Genomic DNA, 22,554 nt, shown 5'->3' with positions numbered 1-22,554 from the left:
AATAATGATGAGGGGAAACAGTAGGACACCGAGATAAGAGGGTAGCACATGTATGAGGCTGTGCATATGTCTTAATTATGAGTTTTGTATGTGGTCACCCCATCTCTGCTGTCTACCGAAGGGGCAATTACACTGGATTAAGTGCTCCCTCCCACGAGACCATCCTCCTCTGCACTTTCCCATTATTCTTTCCTTTTGTTACTGCAGAAGGTTCTAGGTTTCCATGGCAATGGTGAGGCTAAAAAATCATGGCAAATATCAAACGAAACGACCTTGACCTGAAGTGGACTGGGAGTGATCAAGCAGCTGCCTGTCAGGGCACATATGTTATCAGACTACTGAGGAGGTGAGGAGGACAAAAGCAAGCAATAGGTGACTTGATAGGTCCATCATCTCCAGACCCCTGTAAAGGCCAAGGTCCCATAAGATCTCGCTGCCCCCTTTCTGTAGCATTCATCACGATACTGTCACTGGTAAATGTCTGTTTAAACAATTGAAAACAGAGAGTTTCCAGTGATTGAAACTCAAACTGAAATGTTGTTGTTTTTTTCTTCATCATGGTGCAGTTTGGATCACCTTTTTCACTGTTCAACCAAATTGTTCGTTTGGTGAATACAAAGCTATCAAGAGGTACTGCTATACCATCTATACCATCTAGTACCTGCAGATGTCCTTGGTTGGCATGGCAACAAATCAGTTTCCCCCTGTCTGAGGTATTAAAAAGGTATGCCTGCAGCAAGTGGCGGCGCTCACCAAGACTGGGCTCACGTCGCTGCTCTCCAGGGAGCCTATGCTTGCATACGCTAACATTCATTAGGTCAGGTCAGCTCTTGCAGGAAACAAATGTATGTGCAGCCCGGTGCACAGGTGCATCCCCTTTCTACTTTACTGTACGTCCACATCTGCGTTTAAGTTGTTGGCTTGAGGATTCATTGTCTATAAAAGAGCCTAGTCGTTTAGTCATGTGAGGCAGAGCGGTTTATGACGGTTGTAAATGCAGCAGATATCCTGCTTGGAGATGAATGTGTTTGATGTAAAAGGGTGAGCAAGGAAAACTACCTGTGATGATTGTGAGATACAAGCCAAATGCTTACTAGACTCGGGATATAACGTTTTGAGAGTTATGAGCACAGTTTTTGTTGTTTTTGTCTGTGCATAATTTTGAATACATTGTTTAAATCCTTGAGTTCACTGGTTGGTTCTATAGGCTAGAACAGGGGTGGGCAAACTACGGCCCGGGGGCCACATCCAGCCCGCCAAGTGTTAGAATACGGCCCGCCCGTTCTTTCCAAAGTATTTCATTTAAACTTAATGGGGTGACAGGGCCTTCTCCATTGCTGCCCCCACCCTACTGGAACTCTTTGTCCCATTTGCTGCGTGTTTGCCCTGACCTTCCCAGTTTCAAAAAACAACTAAAAACCCACCTCTTTAAATCTGTTTTTAATGTTTTTAACCTCACAGCTAGGAGACCAGGGTTCAATTCCACCCTCGGCCATCTCTGTGTGGAGTTTGCATGTTCTCCCCGTGCATGCGTGGGTTTTCTCTGGGTACTCCGGTTTCCTCCCACATTCCAAAAACATGCTAGGTTAATTGGAGACTCCAAATTGTCCATAGGTATGAATGTGAGTGTGAATGGTTGTTTGTCTATATGTGCCCTGTGATTGGCTGGCGACCAGTCCAGGGTGTACCCTGCCTTTCGCCCGAAGACAGCTGGGATAGACTCCAGCACCCCCCGCGACCCTCGTGAGGAAAAGCGGTAGAAAATGAATGAATGAATGAACTTTTATACTTGACTGCTGTGCCCCGCTTTTACCCATGTTTTAACTGCGTATAAACGAATGAATGTTGTATTTTAATGTATCTTTTACTCTGTTTACTTGCTTTTATTCAAGTCCATTTTTCTGTAAAGCGTCTTTGAGTATTTTGAAAAGTGCTATACAAATAAAGTGTATTATTATTATTAATAATATGCAACCTGGGATCATGACTTGAGCCAACTTTTTGATTGTTTAAGTAGCTGTTTGATTAATTTTGTTATTTGATGGGGTCTGTTGTTTACAAAAAGCTCCTTGAAAAGGGGACATATAGCAGATTGCATGACATTTTTTATAGAAACAATAATACCAGGTGGACTGTTACGTGTAAAATGTATAGTATGCCCCCCCACCCCCGTCAATTTTGTTAAATCAATGCGGCCCGCGAGTCAAAAAGTTTGCCCACCCCTGGGCTAGAATAATTTATGATGTGATTATTTTATGCTAGGATAATTACAAGTCATTTACATTCAAATTATGACACCCCATGCACAAAACGTTGAACATTTGGCAAAACATGCACCCACCGTGTTGCCTTACTGTGCTGTTATAAGTCATAATGACTTGAAATTTCTCACACAGTTCAATGGGTGCTACAAAACACACACAGTAACTTGGGCAGTTTACATCACCACAGAATTCGGGGCTGACAAGCACATTTGTAGAGTTTTTGTGAGATTGGTTGAGCAGTTAAATCACTGACTTTTTGTCTTATTATTACAGATTAACTCATTTTCTACCGCTTATCCTCACAAGGGTCGCGTGGTTGATGGAGCCTATCCCAGCTGTCTTCAGGCGAGAGGCGGGGTACACCATGGACTGGTCGCCAACCAATCACAGGACACATATAGACAAACAACCATTCACACTCATATTCATACCTCTGAACAATTTGGAGTCGCCAATTAGCCCAAATTGTTCCCAAATTGCGCATCGGTGAAAACTTGTCACTGTGAAAATTAGGCTTTAGTGTTGGTTGTCTGTACAAAAAATCAGACTGGAATAAAAGATAGGTAGAATTATTACCTGATTATATTATCGATTTATCAGTGCTCATGTACATACGTTACACACGCACGTTTGGATGTGTGAACCCATGTTTCTCTTCTTGCCAGTGTTTTCCTCAGAGAGCAGAATCATGTCTAACCCATTTTCTCTCATGATCGACACTGTAAAGATTAAATATGTAGCCATGCCATCAAACATTTAATGCTCACTGCTGCAAACCAGACTCTTAATCGTGCATGGTGTATGAGGATGCAGACTCCACGTGAGTGTCTTGATGGTAAGTGAACATGAGTGTGCCGTTTGCACGCTAGAGTAGTTCATAAAAGTTGAGCAGGATAACCGACAAACGAGCACACCGTCTTACTCCAGTGTTAATTGGAAGTGTCATTAGGCATGCTGTTTGGATGGGAAGCTGTCTTGTTGCTGGGTAAAGTGCACTGAGTTTACTACGGCAAAAAACGTACGAGGCCTTCGTACAACCAGCATCGAAAATATGCCCGCTGTCAAGCTTAACGCTCCAAAGTAGACAAGTTGTTATGATGTTCTTCAAATGTTTCTGAAGACTCTCCCGGCAACAAACACATAAGAAAAAATAGCGTACCTGCCTTTATCCTCACGTGCCTTCCTGAAATCACACAAAGCAGCTTCTAGAGACAAAAACAAACAGCAGAGACATCCACTCTAATGTGGAGTGACATATTGAGGGTGCAGTGTGACGCAGCAAAACTCACATTACTAAAAGAATAACAGAGTGCAATGCTGCTTCCAGCACTTAAGGCAAACATCCATCCATCCATCCATCCATCCATTTTCAGTCCAACTTATCCTATTCCAGCTGTCTTCGGGCTAGAGGAAAGGTAGACATAGAGCATAGAGTAGCATAGAGTACATAGTGTATGTGAATTACCCGATTGATCCACATATAAAGCAATCCTGAGTGGATTTAGCATGTCCTCTCTAAGGGTTTTCTCAGGTACTCCGGCTTCCTCACATATTTTAAAAACATGCATGCTAGGTTAATTGGGGACTCCAAATTGTCCATAGGTATGAATGTGAGTGTGAATAGTTGTCTATATGTGCTCTGTGATTGGCTGGTGACCAGTCCAGGGTGTACCCCGCCTCACGCCCGAAGACAGCTGGGATAGGCTCCAGCATCCCCCCGCGACCCTTGTGAGGAAAAGCGGTAGAAAATGAATGAATGAATGAAGGTTGCTGGTTGATAATACTGTATGTGAGAGTTAGTGACAGGAAGAAAAGCGCTAACTTGCTGGGGGTGGAGTCGTTTGCTGTCTGTTGATTTGCATGTATAAATTTCAAGAAGCTGAATGTAAGATGACCCGTCTTTACAGCATGACAGGTCCATAAAGACACTTTTGAGTTTGATGTACCCTGACTTCAACCCCATCAGACACTTTTAGGATGAACTACAACAGATACTCCCACAAACACACTCACATTTAACAAAAGAATGAATGCAATAATAGCATTTGCAGACATTGAAAGGCACACAAACAGATGTGGTGGAGAGTGCCTGGACTCTGCAGACTATCCCACTACTTGTGTCAAAGTGTATAAGTAATAAATCCCTGAAACAGTTGGCTGCAAACCTTCCTTAAGAGGCTTTATCAACATGTCTGGAGTAGATGCTATTTTTGAATGACTGAGTGTGTGCAGTGCAAACTTTAAACTACTTGGAAGCCTGCCCGGAGCTTGATTAGTACCGTGTCTCTCATGGCATGTGACCATCACCATCAATCAGGTCGATGAAGAGGCATACTCCTCCTGCCCAGACTTAGGTAGGAGTGGGAAATGTCATCAGAAGTGAAGGTTGACAGTATTGGGGCTTGTTCATTTCTGTTTGCCATGCAAAGTGTGAGCTGCTGCGGTAGTCAAAGCTCTGTTGTTTTGGATGTTCTTTGGATCATGAGGACAGTAGGCTTCGATGAAGGATGTTGGGATAATACATCTGACTGCTTTGGCATGCTGCAGTTAAAGGTACTGTCATATTTTGGGTGATTTCCTCAAAAATGTTGATGGAGTACTAGATTTGAGGTATTTAACTAGCATAATAACCAACGCACTTGCTAATAATAATGGTGTTCAGTGGCGGACGGAAAGTGCTCCGGTCCTCCTGTGGAAATCTGGTGTTTGGCTGTAGATGATGTGCAAAGACAGCGCCACACTGGGACATGTCAGCCAAAATGGCCTCTTTTGGAGCCAAGCTTTTCTGTAATAACAAATGCGGGTCAACCAACACTGGCAACCTGCTGCTCTCTGCACTCCACCTGCCAGCTGCTTAGAAGCTGCGTACAGTTCGCCTTCACCTTCAAGTGAGAGGGTATTTATAATGCATGAGCGGCATGCCGATGTGAATTAAGAGGGATATGCCTGACTTATTAATGGTAGTTTGATGCATAATCACTGCAGGCGGCATCGGGAGCTTCTTCGGGAAGACTAAAAACCCTCCCGAGGGCTACAAAGACCCGATGACTGACTGCATTTTGTCTAAATCACCTATCCGAGTGTGTCATGGTGCCTATAAGGTGCGGCATCTGTGATTTGATAACAAAAGTGTAGAATCCAGGCTGTGTGATATCATTTCTGTCACGCTCCACGCAGCTCCACGAGTTAATATGAGAAGTGTTAAGTGGCTGATTTTGTTGACCTCACATCTAGGAGAGGTCAGAGGGAAAATATCACTGGCTTTCCAGGACTGTTTGGGTTTGTAAAAAATCAGGAGAGGAGCAGGCAGACAGAGGGAGCTCGTCACAATTTGCAGACTGTATTTTTTCTTATGAAAACAGTATGAAAAATTTGAATTGTCCTGTATTCGTGGTCTCAAGGTAAGTATATGCCAACTAAGCTCTTCTTCTTTCTCTTTCGGCTTTCGGCTTTTTCCTTCCCTTCACCTCCATCCAACCCTGTCTTCCACATCTGTCTCTCTCACACCAACTACCCTCATGTCCTCCTTCAATACATCCATAAACCTCCTCTTTGGTCTTCCTCTACGCCTCCTACCTGGCAGCTCTAAAGTCAGCATCCTTCTACCAATATATTCACTATCTCTCCTCTGGACATGACCCAACCATCTCAGTCTGGCCTTTCTGACTTTATCTCCAAGGCCTCTAACATGTAATGTCCCTCTGATGTACTCATTTGTGATCCTATCCATCCTGGTCACTCCCAATGTGAACATGCACCAGAGCTCATTTTAACAAATGACAAGTTTTTGTCTTAAAAAAACACTTTTCTGAAAGTGGGTCGACAACTTGTATTTAGGGCCGTCTTATATTTGGGTCAATGCAATATTCTCTTGACTACCTACAGTATATGTCTTGAAAACATCTGTGTTGTGTAAGCTACATTTCCTTATTCACTATAATAACCCAATTGTTTTCTCATTATACTGTAGTATGTATGTAAATGAGATCTGTTTCCCTCTACTTATTCCAGCCATATCCTGTTTGTTCTAACAGCCCCGATAAACTTGATGCCCCCCGCTTCTTCCCTCTTTGTCTGAGGCTGTCTGTTTCAGTCAAACTGAATCTTCTTACAAAGGTCCAAAAAGCAAGTCCTCTTCATAAAGCCTCCAATTAACATCCTTCGTTTTCCCAGTTCCCGTCTTTCACTTCCCTTCCTCCCGTACTAATGCCCCTGTTTTTCCTCCCTGCTCCCCCCAATGGCTCGTCTCATCCCGCCCGCCCCTTTCCCATTATTGTTACGTAAGTTTCCTGTCAAGTCCGCAAAATATTGCTGTTGTTGTCCCCAATGTGTCTGTGGGACATACCAGATCCAGGCCTGGCCTTTAATGAGGCTTTGACAAAGGCCCATTGATGAGAAGCCCAGTGTGAAAGAGGATGACCCCAGCCAAGATCGCCCAGAAATGGGCATCAGCTGCCCCAAGGCTCTTCCTTTGTACAAAGATGTCCACTGTGGTCATGGAGTTGAAAGGGCATGGGGGGGAGAGGGAGGAGATATCCTGTTCCAACAAATATCCCAAAAATTAAACAAAACTACACTTTGTAGCTTCTCAGACGATGACTACCCCATCAAGTTGTTCTCTCTTTCTTCTCTCGTGGCGAGCGAGACACACCCTACGCCTTTCCGAAGTAGCTCAGACGAGGAGATTGTCTCAAATCTTTTAATGAAGCCACCTTGGAGACTTTACAGGACACTTGTGGAAACTTAAGGAATACCTATTGGTGTGTACTGCACCGTTGGACAATATCATGGCATGGAAAATGGCTTTAAACTACTTGTCAAACTGCCATGATTGAAAATAGATTCATCTTAAATTCCTTTTGCAGAGATTTTATTCATACTAGCTGGAAGAATGACTTTCTCATCCCGGCTGGAGGACATCGAGATGACACTGGAGCATATGCTCACGGATGTCTTCGTAAGTCGTTTTGGTTCACATTTCTCTTTTCGTCTCTGTAATTTACTTAATTCCTTTAAAACATCTTATTTTACTCTCCCTCTCTTTGTGCATGGCATCTCTATGCTGACCTCTACATAATTACAGTTTGAGACCAGAGGCCAGCATATGCTCATGTCTCTTCCAGATGCTCTCTCATTAATTAGTGCAGAAAACAATGTGCCGATTGTATGTCAGCGGTAACCTGCAGGAAAAATTGATAGTCCGGGGAGCTAACCTGGGCTGTATGGCCTCCATGACTCCACACAAGGTCAGCCCACTAAGGAGAGACTTTAGGGAGTGTTTTCTCAACATGTGAAACCCTTTCATCCATTGAACTGAAGTATGGGTTTTTTCCATCAACATCCTTCACATGTTGTCGGTGAATCACCCCACCGGGAATTAATACAGGAAGAAAGGATTGAGAATGAAATAAGGACCAACAACAACAGAGGAATTCTGATGGATGTGACTGTCATATTCCCATTTTCCCCTGACACTTGTCTAAGAGGCAGATGACTCAGACTCCCGTGGTTTATGAGATGCTTCCTGGATGTTCCAATGAAAACTGACATTCACTCGGGCTTTAAGATACCTTAAGGGGCCTCAGCATGGACACAAGCTCTAAGTACAGTGTCCCATTCTCTCTGCTTTGAGCTGCTTTATGGTGTAATGAGTTTGGTCACTAAGCTCCTGTTTCCCTTTAACATTGTTTACAAGTGCAAGCATCTGTTGGAGAGAAGCAAATCTGTTCTTTACTGAGATAGACTGAGCTTGTATCACCTTCATTATAGTGTTGCTGAGCATCAGTCTAATACAGTTTTGCAGCATTTTCATAGCAAACTGGTATGAAATTATACTGTAAATAATAGTGTTTCAGACTAGAAGACTTGATTATTCATGCGATATCGAGGAAAAAAACATTCCCTCCTCTATATTTCCTCTCAGCAAGCTTAATTACACGGTTTATTTATTCATTTTGCTAATTGCCAATTGATGCTGAAAAACAGGGGGCTAGATGGCTACTTTGCATTGTTGAATATTCATATCACCCCCACTTTTGTTGTTTACCATGCACACACACACAGTGGTACATGCACACGTTTTTGGTTTTAAACAAGTTCTTATTTCCGGAAGAAAAAAAAAAAGAGTTGCCTACTAGGTCATCCGTCAAGTTCCTTTTTGTTGTTATTGTTTTATTGCTGGTATGTTATACAATCTGCTAGATGTTACTATCCATTCAAACCACAGATTTTTCTGTATGTTGGTGGGAAAAAAATCCCCTAGATTCTATATCAGGGGTGGGCAAACTACGGCCCGGGGGCCACATCCGGCCCGCCAAGTGTTATTATTATGATTATTAGATTATTATTAGATTATTAGATTATTATAATTATTATTAGAACTATTATGATTATTATAATTATTATATTAATGCTAATTATTATATTAATTATATATAATATTATTGTTATATTTGCATATTTTACATAATAATAATATAATAATTATTATTTTAATTTTATTGTAATTATTATAATATTTTATTATTTTTTAAATATTTAAATATAAATATAAAATAATAAATAATAATAGCAGATTGCATGACAATTTTACAGATACAATAATACCAGGTGGACTGTTACGTGTAAAATATATAGTCTGCCCCCCCCCCCCCCGTAAATTTTGTCATATCAATGCGGCCCGCGAGTCAAAAAGTTTGCCCACCCCTGTTCTATATAGTACTTACTCACAGTCAAACTGTCATCCAACTATACAAGCAATTTCCAATTTTAGCATATACAGCACTCATACAAGCATAACAATTAGTCGTACAAGCCATACAACACGGATAAGGTGCAGCATAATGACTTATTGCCTCGGCATACAAGCATCGGTTCTAGTCGGTTCCATTGTATTAAAACTGTTCATGAACCTGTGCCTCATTTTATGTGTGCACATGTGTAATGGCATATTAATGCTCATGAGCATAATGATAGTTCTCTCCACCCCTTATGTTGTCAGTCATTGGCCAAGAATGCACAGCCATTGTACACAACAACTCTTTTAATTAGCATACAGTAAGAGTAGCACACTGAGTGCACATGAATGATTCAGTGATGCTAAGAGGATTCAGAAAATGAACCTTCCTGTACAACCTCCACACATTGAAAGTGGGTCAGGAAATACAGTAGAACTGTTGTGGTAGGCTTAGGATTTTTTCAGGTCAACACTCTAATTCTTCATCCACTGTATATTTAAGGCTACTCACGACACAACTGAAAAGTCATGCCTGGAAGCTCGGAATTCCAAAAATGCTCCATGTAGAATTATTACAATAGAAAGAGAAAGGGATTGAACCCACAGTATACAACATAAATAAATACCCTGCCCAAGGGAAGCCTTGCAAAAAAGACCTTGAACTCTATTCATGTTTTAGAGGCAGAATAGTTCCCTGTTCCTTGCTACTGGCTTAATTACCATGGAGCCCTGCCACTGTGGTTTTCATTCACACGGTAACACAAAAACGTCCACAGTGACAAGCCGCTTAGTCAAATGGTGGCATGATGTGTATGTGCTAATTGGATCCTGTACAATGTCTGTTCATGGCATATACACATCGGTTCCAGCCAAAGTCATTGTGTGTTGTTGTGTTGCTGGGCACACGCACACACACAGATGGTGGCTCCTCATCCTCACAGTCTTACACAAAGCCTGTGACTGTCATGTCAAGAAATGGAGCGCCATGATTAAAAATGCATTCATTCCTTGTGTAGTTTAATTGAATCTCCTCCTCTCACAACACCCGCCCACCCCCAGCTCCTCACCCCATCCCATAGTCCTCTCCACCAACATCCCTTCTTTAACACAGGCTTGGTGACTGAGCCAAACCCACCCCCCCTTTTTTTCTTGTGTCTGTCTCAATCCCCCGCCTTTTTACAGAGTAGCAGGACGGGAATGTTTCTATCACAGCTGCTCATTTATGCATCTCCTGTCCTTGCAGTTGTCATAAAGCAAAGTTGATGCTGTGGGGAAAGCAAGTCTGCAACAAAGGTCATGTCATGAGCGCTTTCATTAGGCAGAACGCGCCAGAATCACAATCAATAGAACCTCCGCATCCATGTTTGGCTACGTTACAGTTGTTGGGATTGAACCGATAGAGAGAGTGGCGCCGCTGACTGCATGTGCTGTGTCCTCCTAATCTGTTATGTAACGCTTAGGTCCTCTACCAGTGACAAAATTACTCAATTATAGCAAGCTGACCCCATCCTGTGCTCCCCAACACCCCCTGCCCCATTTATTGCATTCTAGTTAGTTCTAGACCTGAGAGTGATAAGTGAATAAATAGAATATTTTGACAGTTAAAAAGCCTATTTACAGCCTCCTAAATACCCTTTTAACACTATTGGATACCTTGAGATGTGAAATAACATCCCATAGTCACATTTGCACTTGTATTACCCAGTATAACAATAATGATACATTTCATTTCTAAGCGCCTTGCTAAAAACCCAAGGACCCTGCACTTGAAGCAGAATAAAAACAACATAACCATCATAGACAAGTCAAAGTGAGTATACAGTCTTGAGTTGATGAGTTTTGAGTCTCGATATGAAGATGGGGAGTGAGTCAATATTTCTGATGTCAGATGGTAATGAGTTCCAGAGTTTCAGCCGCTTTGCCCCCCATGGTGCTGAGGCGGGCAGAGGGCACATTGAGTTGAACAGAGGAGGAGCCGGGGTGGCAATGTGGAGAAGGTCAGTCAAGTGCAGAGGGCTGAGGTTGTGGAAGGCCTTGAAGGTATGTACGGAATTTGGGAGTCAATGAAGTTGCCGTAGGATGCGAGTGATGGGATGAAATGAAGTTGTTCTGGTTAAAATCCGGGGCAGCAGAGTTCTGGACCGGTTGGAGTTTATGGAGGGACTGCTGGGATTCACAGTTAAGTTATGTGATTGGTATCGGCTGATTTCACCCCTGAATAATCCAAATGGGCAGCATAAAACCCTGATTGGAGCATCCTTAATTACCATTATTATTCAGCCTACATTTTCCATCACATCATATGAGCTGCCTATCACACACACTGGGGGTGTGCAATGGACTTGGCGTGTGTAATTCAGAGGCCTCATCTGCTATTCAGGACTGCAAATTGCACATCCCACGTCCATTCAAGTCGGCCGCGGCTCTCATAATAAAATACTTATAGGGCCATTTCAATGATATATTCTCATTCTAATTCCATCAGGGCATCATGGCTGCTTAATGGTAGTGGATGGGAATTGGGGGGTTTTGGAAGGTACATTATTCACTACATTGTAGGCCTATAAGCAGGTTACAAACAAAGGATAGTAAAAAAGATGGAGGTGATCCTTCAGCCCAGTGTTTGTGGTCATACAAGAATGATAAATTTGAATAATAAATCAATATATTTGTTATTTGGACTGTTCTCCAATGGCGCTTGGGTTTTCCATCGGTCTTGGGCAACCAGCGTTTTTTTTTGGCAAAGTGTGTGCTGATGTACTGCAAATGTTACGATGCTTTGCTTTGAAGGCATACATTATAATATAGTGGCAAAACAAGAAGGGACCATGTTTCTCAGCGGCTCGGCCTGGCTTAACTCCAGTGAGCGATTGATTTTTGAGTAGACACAGATGCATCACAATGCCAACATAAGGCTAGCCTTGCATGTGCTCTATCAAATCACTAATGCAAAGAATCCCCTATAGATTGTCGACTTTGCGTTTCACTGGCAACGGCATGATTGTGTGCAGAGATTCTCAATAAACTGTTTGTGAACGCCAGCATTCATTCTCATCGGGAATTTGTCCCGCTGTCATCGCAGAGTGGAAAAGTCAATGACAATCCTCTCTCTGTCTCTCAGCATGATCATATTTTGATTTGGTGAGTGTAGAGGAGGCGGAGGAGTGAGGCTGTGAAGGAGAGCCAATCAACCCGCAGCTCATCAATGGAATACAATTTTAATCATATTAAATAATCGATGTATGCCAATCAGTATTGACAATGTATGACATCATAAAATGAATAGGTCAAATGTAAATCATAGTTAAAGCTGATACACTTCTGTGGCGACACAGTAACCTCACAGCAGGTTGAGCAGATGTTGCACTGAATTGATGCGATTGATGTGACCAGAACAGCGTGTCCGTGGACCCTGACAAAGCTTTCCAAAATACAAATATGGCCCAGTTTTTCACCATAAGGTGCATAATTGTCCCTTTTTCCTGGAAATCTCCCAGGCAATCTGTTACCTTTGTGAGCATGTCAACATATTTCTGAGGCTCTCCTAAACCAACACCTTTGTGAGGAAATGAACGTGAAATGAATGTGCTTGTACATCTTCCCATATAGACCCAATAGTGGTCTGGGGTTTTTTAATAATTGATCAAAATGTGTATTTTTTTCCAACCAATTGTAGTGGATTATCACATGCCTTGTGAATTATCATCCAGAGTTTAATTATTGAGGATGTAGGATTGCATTTTCTTAAGGACGCCGCTGCAGCTGCATCATTTGTCATCACTGCGGTCGAGAAGTGATAACATGCAAACAGCCTTGAACAGCGAGAGAGTCCAGCTTGAGGGTATCAACGCACAAACAGACACACAAAGAGAAGAAACCCAGCGAGTAGGAGGACCATAGGGATGAGTCAGACAGCCCATGGGCAGAGACAGCTTGGGTTATCAGGCTAAATTAATGCCAGAAACATACAGCTGAGATCCAACGCTGCGTTTTATCAAATTCTGGAAGGGAAATGTCCTCTCCCAATCACACAGCAAACTTAAAATGATCTGTGTGCTTTGTTCCCAATCACTTTATTAGCGTCACTTAATATGAATTTCTGTTTGTATTTATCAAACCTCACGTCTTGTTATCTGGGGGATGTAAGAAGAGCTGATTTATTTGGAGGACTGCTGGTGCGAATTGACCCAGATCACTGAAGCATCTCAAAATCACCCAGTTTAACGCTTGATTTTCATCGTTTAATGCCTCACATCTTTAAATTACCATGTGCAGATTAGTTTTGCATACTTGCTCAGTGACTTAACCTCCAAAAATAAACATTCATATTTTTACATGTCAAGATGAGCAGGAAGGGTGTAACATGCTTGATGGATTGGTAGGAAAATTGGAGCAGCAGCGAAGCGGGAACCGACCTGAATGGTTCATTTAGAAAGCTGCACTGCCATTTCCATGTTGAAGGTGTCAAGCCAGATCCTTGTTAAAGTGACAAACACTTCTGTCTCAAACCAGCGGTACCTGTTAATTCTCGCACGTCAAACATGCATGGAAGCTGCCACAATGGGAAGACGACAAATATGAATCATGTCTTCAATTTCCCACAGTCTATCATGTGCTTCTACCTGCAGGTACTGCGCTCTGGAGGCTGTCTGCCTGCAGACCGGTGCTAAGTTATAAATAAACCTCTGATATTTCTCATGTAGGCCACAGTCAGTCACACTCTGATGTGGGCCAGGCTGTTGAATTAATAATGCTGACTGGGGATTACCGCAGCAGATGATTCTCTCCCGTATGATTGTTGGCCATCTTTAGCACAATGTGTGTCGTCGTGTCTATCTTTATAGTATCATATCACTAAGTCCAGCGGGTGGTCCTCCATTATTGCAATGATATTGGAAGGGGAGTTGGGGGGTGGATGCTCATTTGACCTCCTGCTTTTAATCTGATATAAAGACCTAGTTGCAATGACCTTTTCAATCAATCAAGTTCCCACCACAATTAGTGGCCACATTCGATTACCGATGCTGTAGAAAACCTAAAGCTAAAATGCTAAAGCTACTTACCATTGAGAGACGTCTTAAAGTAACCTCTTTTCTTGAGCAACATAGGACTATCCAGTCTCTAATTCCAAAGAAATACAGCTGAATAGGTGCAGATTCTGGAAGAACTATAAAGCTTAGTGTGCTGATTATTGTGTGTAGCTGCTCTATAGGAGTCCACAACTCAATACAATGGGCCAAAAAATGAGCATAATAGGTCCCCATTGACAATAGTTATATCATTGCTATACCCATACATAGTGGCTAGCTTTTAAATGCTTTATTTTGCATCCCACTTGGGGTATCCAATAAAACGCCCAGTGAGTGTACACACAATGAAGGCCTGCATATATTCGTGTTTGCATGCGTTGATTCGCTCAAGTTAATCACCCGACAGATCAGTATTGATGTGCAGAGGCAAACAGAGCTCAACGTTGAGTGATGACAAGAATATGGCAGCAAGTCAGAGGGCGCAGCAATAACTCATGGGTGCAATCGTATTAATGGTCATGTAAAGACCACCGTGGTGGGTGAAGGGGACTGACTCAGCTGAATGGGCCTCAAAAGGGTGCGGGGTGTCGATGGCTGCTTTGTGGAAATCTGGCTAATTTCCTGCACTGTTTTGCATACAGATGATGTATCTTGCATTACAATAATGTAGGCTTGACGTCACTGATGCGTGTTTGTGTGTGATCCCCCTCACTCCTGTCCCTCCCCTTCGAAAATCCAGACAGTGCAGGGAGAGAAAGCTGGATGTGGGATTTCAGAGATAATCTCCCGACCAGATGGCAAAACATCCCATATTCCTTTTGAGGTTCCCCCACATGTGATCCCCTCACAAGGGCTGCAGTTGGTGGGCGGATGTATAGACAGTATACGTTCATGCAAAATGATGATTGGACCACCAAATAACATCCACGACGTCACATTAATCCGGTGACCTGGTTAAGCCCCCAACTGAAGGAAGTGAAGACGGGGAAAGGGGAGGGTGATTGGAGGGTGTGTGTGCTGTCAGAGCAAGAGGAGGAGAGACAAAAGCGTCTCCCTCTCCCTCCCACTCTCACACACACTCATTCACCCTTGCCAGAATCCGAGTGGAGCAGAGCAGGCAGAATGGGCAGAGTGTTGACAACAAAGACGGGAACTTAAGGACTTCTTCTCCAGACATCACACACCTCTTTCCCACCTTTCTTTTGTGCACGCGCAAGCTCGCGTGAAGCCGGCTACCAGGCTGGACGGGACAGCAAGGACACCCACCCCACTCAGCGGCACACATGCTCACACGCCCACGGACACTCTGGAGCGCACCATGTTGGTCCAGGGAGCGGTGACACCCGGGAGGACCCGCCGGCTGATGCTCAAGCTGCCGGTCGGGACTCTCCGAAGGAATAGCGGAGAGCGGGTGAGGCCAGGCTTCCCTTTTCTCACTCTCTCCGTCTTCTACTCTTGAACGTGGTTCTCATCTTTCTGTGTGACCGGGTCTTGTGTGTGTAAATGAGATTTCAAGCAGTTCTAGGCTAATCCAGGAGACGGCATTAGTTTAGAGTTGGCGAGAGGCAAGTCAAGTGCAAAGCTTTTAATCTCCAGAGTGGACAATTACTCGTGTGAGTGTGTCTTCCCGTCAGTGCGAGTCTGTCAATCCTTCCTTGCGCTCAGTCCGTCTCTGTCAGCGCTAATGTATTCAAGTGTCGTTCTCGGTGTTCAAGGTTGTTGGAGGACTGTGGCAGTGCTTTTCTTTGAGGGTTTGTCTGACATGTCGATACATTCAAAGTGAGACACACAAGTATGAAGCTCCGACTTAACATTTCAAACCATGTTTTACTCAATTTGTCTGAAGATTACGTGTGTGTTTGTGTTTGTGTTAGGTGTGTGTTAGGTGGGTGTAAGCTGCTAATAATGGTTTTCTAGCTAAGACTTGTGCGTGCGACAGTTTCTTCTTTTTTTTTTTTTTTTTCACAAAGACCGGCTGCAACCTGCCAGGTGATTCATTCACCCTTTGTGCTCTTAAGGAAAGTTGTTTACCACACCAGCAAGCTGTGCATGTCAGCACTCAAAGCTGACTTGTGTATTTGTATGTGCGTGATACCCCATTCCTTTCATTCTGTCATGGCAAGATGTCAGCTCTCATTGGGAATCTAGTTAGATTTCATCTTCCTTTTGACATTCTTTCTTCCTTCAATGTGCAATATGACGTCACTTTTATGCCACTAGCTTCTGTAGAATTCTTTTTGTAGTTTTTTTTTTTCTTTGAATGCACACGTTCACAGAGAGGGGGGAGTCAGATAAAACAGCTTCTACTGTGGCTTCAGATATACATTACTTTTAATAGCATCCTGTTGAAGCCTATTCTAAACCCTCTTTCAAAGACAGGCTTTTTGAAACTGAAATCGGATTAAAACCGTTTTTCAGTGTGTTTGAGACTGAATATGCAAATATCAGAAAACAAGTCTCAAAGGGATGCTTAAGTTGTCAATTCCACATGAAACTTTTCATAAACATTCCCATTTTTATTAGGTTTTTCTTGTGCAAACGTATACTGAGAGGAACTGACATAAAAGCTATTTTCAGTACAATGATTGATTGAAGGACTAAGAATATTCACTGACGAGAAGTAATTGCCTCTTCCGCATTAGCACGCTAATGTACACGCAATCAGTGAAATCACCTCGATTAAACAAGGAAAGCTGATTTTCTGCCATAGTAGCAGAGGGAGGTCCTCTGCGTGATTGCATTGTCTTACTCTTAATTCTTTTTACAGCCTGCTGCGTTCACACAAACTCATTGGGATTACTTGTTATGATTTACGCAGTCACGTTCTAGAAACCACTGTGATGAAATGCAGTTGAATTGAGGCAAATGAAGAAATGAATGGTGTTATGTATTAGGATTTAATTTTTTAATTGAATGCATAAGAATTGTATAGCTTTTTAGCTTTTACCATTGTGATATGCAGTTGTTTTGGAGTGCAAGGCTGTGGGATTTTGTACTTGCAAGGAATGTTTGGGAAATGTTTCTCTATGGAAGCTCAGAACCAATTAAAAGCAATTAGGACACTTGGGAACCCAGTGTTTATTAGACCCTTCAGCATTCAGCACCAAACATCCACATGAGGTTAGTGCATGCACATCATTTTCTCCCAAACTCTCAGTACTCCATCAGTTACCATGGTGATTACATCTTTTTAATGGATTCACTACAATCTTGGCGTTTGTTTTTTTTCAATCTCTTCATCTGTTCCCTGTCTCTTACTTAATTCAGATAAATTGTCCAGTGTCTAAATATGTGATGAATGCAGGTGTCTATTAGATGGTATCTACAATGAGAACAGAAAGAAATGCTTTATGAAGCAAAAAACAAAAAAGCAATTTCCCTCCTTGCTATTATTTCTAAACATGTCACGCTTCTGTCTTGAATCGAGGGATGACTAGAAAAATGCTCCAAACACTAAGATAAATAACAGATGGTATAAACAGCTTGTTTTGAGATGTTTATCTTTGTGAGCAGTCTGAATTAGGATTATCACCCGCCTCTGTGATCCTGCTATCACTTTAAGCCGTTATTGTGAAATTAGGAATATAGAAATAACAAACAAAAGGATGAGACGGGAAACAGCTAGACATGTGTGCATGTCTGCATTGAGACAAAACATTGCGGTTTTTATGAGGTCAAATGCTCTCAGAGTGAACATGTTGTTGTCAAGGGGGGAGCAACGTGAGAGGAGTGCATTGCTGAAGAAAGGAAGTTTGCACAGGCGCAATCACATGTTGCAGACAATAGCGTGCAGACAATAGCGTGACTGTGATTTACCATAATATAGGCCTTTAAACCAAACCGGACGGGGGGGACGACAATGCTAATCGATACTCGTTACCTTTAAACATCTTTGTCTGCACCAATCACGGAGAAGGTCAGCCGTGGACATTTCTGTTTGCATCAGGTGGATGCAAAGCTTGCTTCTCATCAAGCTGATTTAACTGGGAGGACATCAAAGTCAGGCTTCATTTGCGGCCAGCCTGACTACAAAAATGCTTGTGCAGTGGGGACCCCAAACAAATAATATTTTAAATTGTTATGATGGAACCACTAAGTGTAATGCCTTTATACAATTTGTAATTTTGCTTCAAATTTTTGGGCAAAAGTTGCCCTCAAGTCACACAAAGTCTTGACAAGACTTCTCTACTAAACACTTTTGACTTAACTTATATTGTATTTATTGTGTTAACCATAAGTTTACAATTAATAGTTTATGATTTTTTCCTTCCTATACTTGCTAAGGGAAATTAATTGGAGCTTGACTAGCAGTGTCTGTTTACACTGTCCTTGCTACTATAGTATAGTGTATATATATAGTATGGTATTATATAGTATATATAGTATGGGTATTTGGTAGTATACTACCAAATTATTATTATTATGTGTTAGCCTCAACTACTTTGTTTTGTCTTGCAACAGTATTGATTCCCTGTGATCTCAAGCCTTCAGGACCTTAGACAGGAACGCTGTGGTCAGTCCAATTATAGAGACAGCGATAGGGGGAGAGGAAAAGGGAAAGAAGAAAGAGTTGTGCGAAACTAAAGCTAGAAGCTCGGCGGCCCCTGCAGGGCCCTCTTGCATCTCCCCCTGCTCGCCTTGAAAGGGAACCCCTTTCCTCCCCAAGGCAGCGCAGGGAGGAAGAATGTTGAGGACGGGTGAGTGGTGGGGGGACGGGGGGGGGGGACTCCCACCCTTTCATCACTCTCGGCTGTGATTTTCTTTTTTTTTCTTTTCTTTTCCTTATCTTTTCTTCCTCATCCAAAAGTAGACCTATAGCTCCACAGCACAGCTGTATGTGTGTTCAAAGCCAATCTGGATGAGATCAAACAATGAGGAGATGATCGGCTCTTGGCTGCGAGTAGAAGGTGACGCCAGTGAACCGCTACTAATGGTTTTTTTTCTCTCTCTCTCTATTGAGACAGTATGCTAGCAGGGTAGTGATGGCGACTGTGGACTCCTCTGTCCTTGGCAAAACATTCTCAGTTAGAGGATAGGTGGTGTGAGATGTGGGTGTTTGTGCGTTCACGTTATGCCTCCTTCATAGAGACCTTGGAAAGATGACTTCATTATCTCTGCCTCTTCATTCTCAGAAATATCTGCTAGCTTGGAAGCGCCTGAAAATAGACAGCGAGATGATGAGAACAATCCAAAGAGGATGCACAGATCTCTAAATGTTCTTTTTGTTACCGCATTGACTCACTCTTATTAGTTATTCTTAGCGTGTGAGTAAACCATGTCATGCAAAAGCACATTGTGAAATGTTCAAAAGTCTCTTGAAGCTGTTTTTTAGGCCCAGTTCGTGGCATGTGTGTTTGCATGAGTAAAAAAAAAAAAAAAAAAAAAAGAGGGGGAGTGTCTCTGTTCCCCTCTTGTTTTCCTGTGGGTGTACTGCAGTAACATGGTAATCCTCATTAATATTTATCTCACAGGCAAAGTGGAGGGAATGATGAGCTGGAGAGTGTGCTCTTTTTTTTTTGCTGTTGAGCGTTAGCATATTATGACTGGTGAACTTGGCCACGTTTTATGCCAGTCCTGATAGCTCAGAGGTTTGAATACACTCACTGATTCTTCATATTCTGTGCACACGTCACAAGGCAAACACAAACGTGCAGAGGCTCCTCGCCTTCATCCCTTTCTTAAGCCACATTAAGTTATGTTATTGATTTTCTGGCTTGCACCTCTAACACAATCACATTAAATTAGAGTGATCGGAATTGAATTTCAGTCCCAATCACTCGTGTGTCACTTATTGTCCCAGCTGCAGTGATAGTGGCAAAAAAAGTATCTCTTAAATTAGAGATTAGTTGCACAGCCTTAATGTTTGTACAGGTTTTGCATTTACACAGAGCTCCACATGACAGTGCTTGTGAATTCATAGCGTCTGTGACCCATTTCCCTCCACTGCTTTGCCTCTATGTGACTTGCATGCAGCACGCCTGACTGAAGATCAGAGAGCAGGAGGAGGTCTCAGAGATGCACCTAAAATGAAGCAGAGAGGAGATGAAGACAGGGGGAAAGTAAGCAAAGTTTGGAAGCAAATATACAGAGTGCGGAGAGGAGAAGAAGTCTTGGTTTTCTTTTCCGACAGAAATGACCTTTAACTCATTCACTGCCAAACATTTTCAGAGACGAGCCTGAGTTTTGGGTTTTAAAACCCACAGAATATTGACTTTTAGGACTAGCTAAACTTTAGAATCTTTAGATTCTTTTTCATCATTACAAAAAAGAGTTTGTTTCTAGCCTTTTGTGGTCGACAGTAGCATAGGGTGGTTTGAGCTAAATTTTGACATAAGAAATAACTGAGAAAATGAGCTTATTCTGCAGAGAAACAAATTCAAGCAGAACTGTGTTTTTGTAACACCTCAAACATCTGACGAGTTGTTTACTTCTGTGCAACGACACAAGAATAAATGATGACAAAATAACTATGGTTATTCACACATTTAGAAGTAAAACATAACACAAAATAATCATCTATTAACAGATGTGCGTGTTAAATATAGATGTGTGTGCACGCAAACTATTTATAGATGAACAACAGCAATGGCGTCACCAATGTCAACCCTATCCTTTACGATTGCGACAGATTTGTCGCCATATCCCTCTGTCACCGTGCATTTCAGCAACTTCGATCTTCTCCATAGCCAAGCTGTTGCTACTGATCGGCGGAAAATAGAATTGCTGCCCCCTGCTGGGACAGACATATATTGCCTACAAGTCTGAAATTCACACATAACATGCATAAGACTTTGATCTGTGACTCCCCCGGAACATACATGTGTAAAAATAAGATGACATGTTAAAGTGTAAAAAGAAGTTAACCAATGACAAGATGTCAACAACTAGCCAGTCGCATTGCATCAACTTATTTTGAAGTCACTCTTTCATTGTGGCTACAAATGCAAGGTTGAGGCTGATGGTCACGTGGTTGAGTCACCAGGCGCTGGTTTGGCGGTTCAATCAAAAATTCAAAAATGTGAGGTCTTTGCATGTTCATCACTGGGTAAACATAGCTCATTTTTGTTGCCTTTTGATTATTATTATTTTGTTGTCATTATCCCTTGCTCGGGCTGCACGGTGGTAAAAGTGGTTAACACACAGGCCTCACAGCTAAGAGACCTGAGTTCAATTCCACCCTCGGCCATCTCTTTGTGGAGTTTGTATGTTCTCCACGTGCATGCGTGGGTTTTTTCTGGGGACTCCGGTTGCCTCCCACATTCCAAAAACAAATTGTCCATAGGTATGAATGTGAGTGTGAATGGTTGTTTGTCTATATGTGCCCTGTGATTGACTGGTGACCAGTCCAGAGTGTACCACGCCTCTCGCCTGAAGACAGCTGGGATAGGCTCCAGCACCCCTGCGACCCTCGTGAGGATAAGCGGTAGAAAATTAATGAATGAGTATCTCTTGCTCAAGTAGCCTTGGTGTCAGGAGATTTGCTGTCGTCGAGTTACAAGTGTAGTTTCTGCTTGACTTTAGAGGCTTATTTTTCCCCAAATGTCATCTGAAACCCATATTGTCCAACTTCAACGATTGGGTTTCCACTGTACAAACTAAAGTGAAACATGCTTCATCATAGACTTTAGCCATCAGTCCCAACTAATGTTTTTACATCCCACCAGCTGTCACTGGTTGTTTACATCAGTTGGTCGGCGTGACCTTTCCCAGGATTCATTGGTACATCTGCACACACACCACAGAATCATGGGAACAGTGCACCGTAGCACCTAACCTCGTAGTTCTACCTCAACAAATATTTACTCCCCTCGTAAATTTGGTTCCCTCTGAGGTGTGCACGTTGAGTCTTCCCAGTGTAGCTCCAGCCAGCCCTGTGATTCATGTTGGAAAATTCACACTGTAGGAATGCAGCACATTCCTCAAGGGTTTCTCAGGACACTGCAGAGAGGGCAAACGGAGGCCCTGAGATAGGCTGTTGAGAAACTATGTGGTTGTTCATATTAAATCTATTAAGGCTCTGTGCGATGATCACATTTTCAAGTCATGATGTCATACAGTGATGCTCCCAGCAAGTATTCTACCACCATCCCTCTATGGGACACTGTAAGATGGCCCCAGTGTAACCCTATCCTCGCCAATATGAGATGCATGCTTTTGAATTGGCTGCAGCAGATGGATGCTGACTTCCCATATACTGTACTTTAAAATATGTAAGGTCATACATCTAGTACTTGCACAACATTGTGGAGTTTGTTTAGTATTATGTATTAGATCAGCACAACCAAAGCAGAAAAGCCTAAACTTCACTGTCCCGGACTGCTTTATCCAGCTTCTCCCAGATAATTTTGAGGCATTCCCAGGTCAGTTGAGAGAAAAAGTCTGTCCAACGTGTCCTGGGTCTTCCTCAGATACCTGAGCCATCTCATCTGAGTCCTCTCAAAGGAGCAGCGGGTCTACTCTAGGTGACGGTACCTTTCACCTCATCTCTAATGGAGAGCCCAGCCACCCTACGAAGAAAACCCAT

The 22,554-nt window shown here is 42.6% G+C and overlaps 1 protein-coding gene across 10 annotated transcripts in view; it reads left to right on the top strand.

The window, feature by feature from the left end:
* The window catches only part of frmd4a (FERM domain containing 4A), an 84,145-nt gene that overhangs the window by 23,377 nt on the left and 38,214 nt on the right, over window positions 1–22,554 (top strand). For 2 of the 10 annotated variants that reach the window (XM_058074696.2, XM_078789564.1), the window contains exon 1: window positions 4,620–4,817. The exons of 2 other annotated variants lie outside the window; for them this stretch is intronic. In XM_058074696.2, coding sequence (XP_057930679.2) covers window positions 4,632–4,817 — 186 coding nt within the window. In that variant the 5' untranslated portion in view covers window positions 4,620–4,631. Of the gene's footprint in view, window positions 1–4,619; window positions 4,818–6,961; window positions 7,222–15,026; window positions 15,442–22,554 lie in introns of those variants that run through there. 6 more of the 10 variants (XM_058074711.2, XM_078789579.1, XM_078789592.1 and 3 more) reach the window with 5 other exon arrangements.

Source organism: Doryrhamphus excisus, linkage group LG1, assembly GCF_037039965.1.
Source record: "Doryrhamphus excisus strain RoL-2023G ecotype Guam linkage group LG1, RoL_Dexc_Guam_v1.1, whole genome shotgun sequence".
NCBI classification, from domain to species: Eukaryota; Metazoa; Chordata; class Actinopteri; order Syngnathiformes; family Syngnathidae; genus Doryrhamphus; species Doryrhamphus excisus.
Note: the sequence above shows the minus strand (reverse complement) of the source record. Positions and strands in the feature narration are given on the sequence as shown.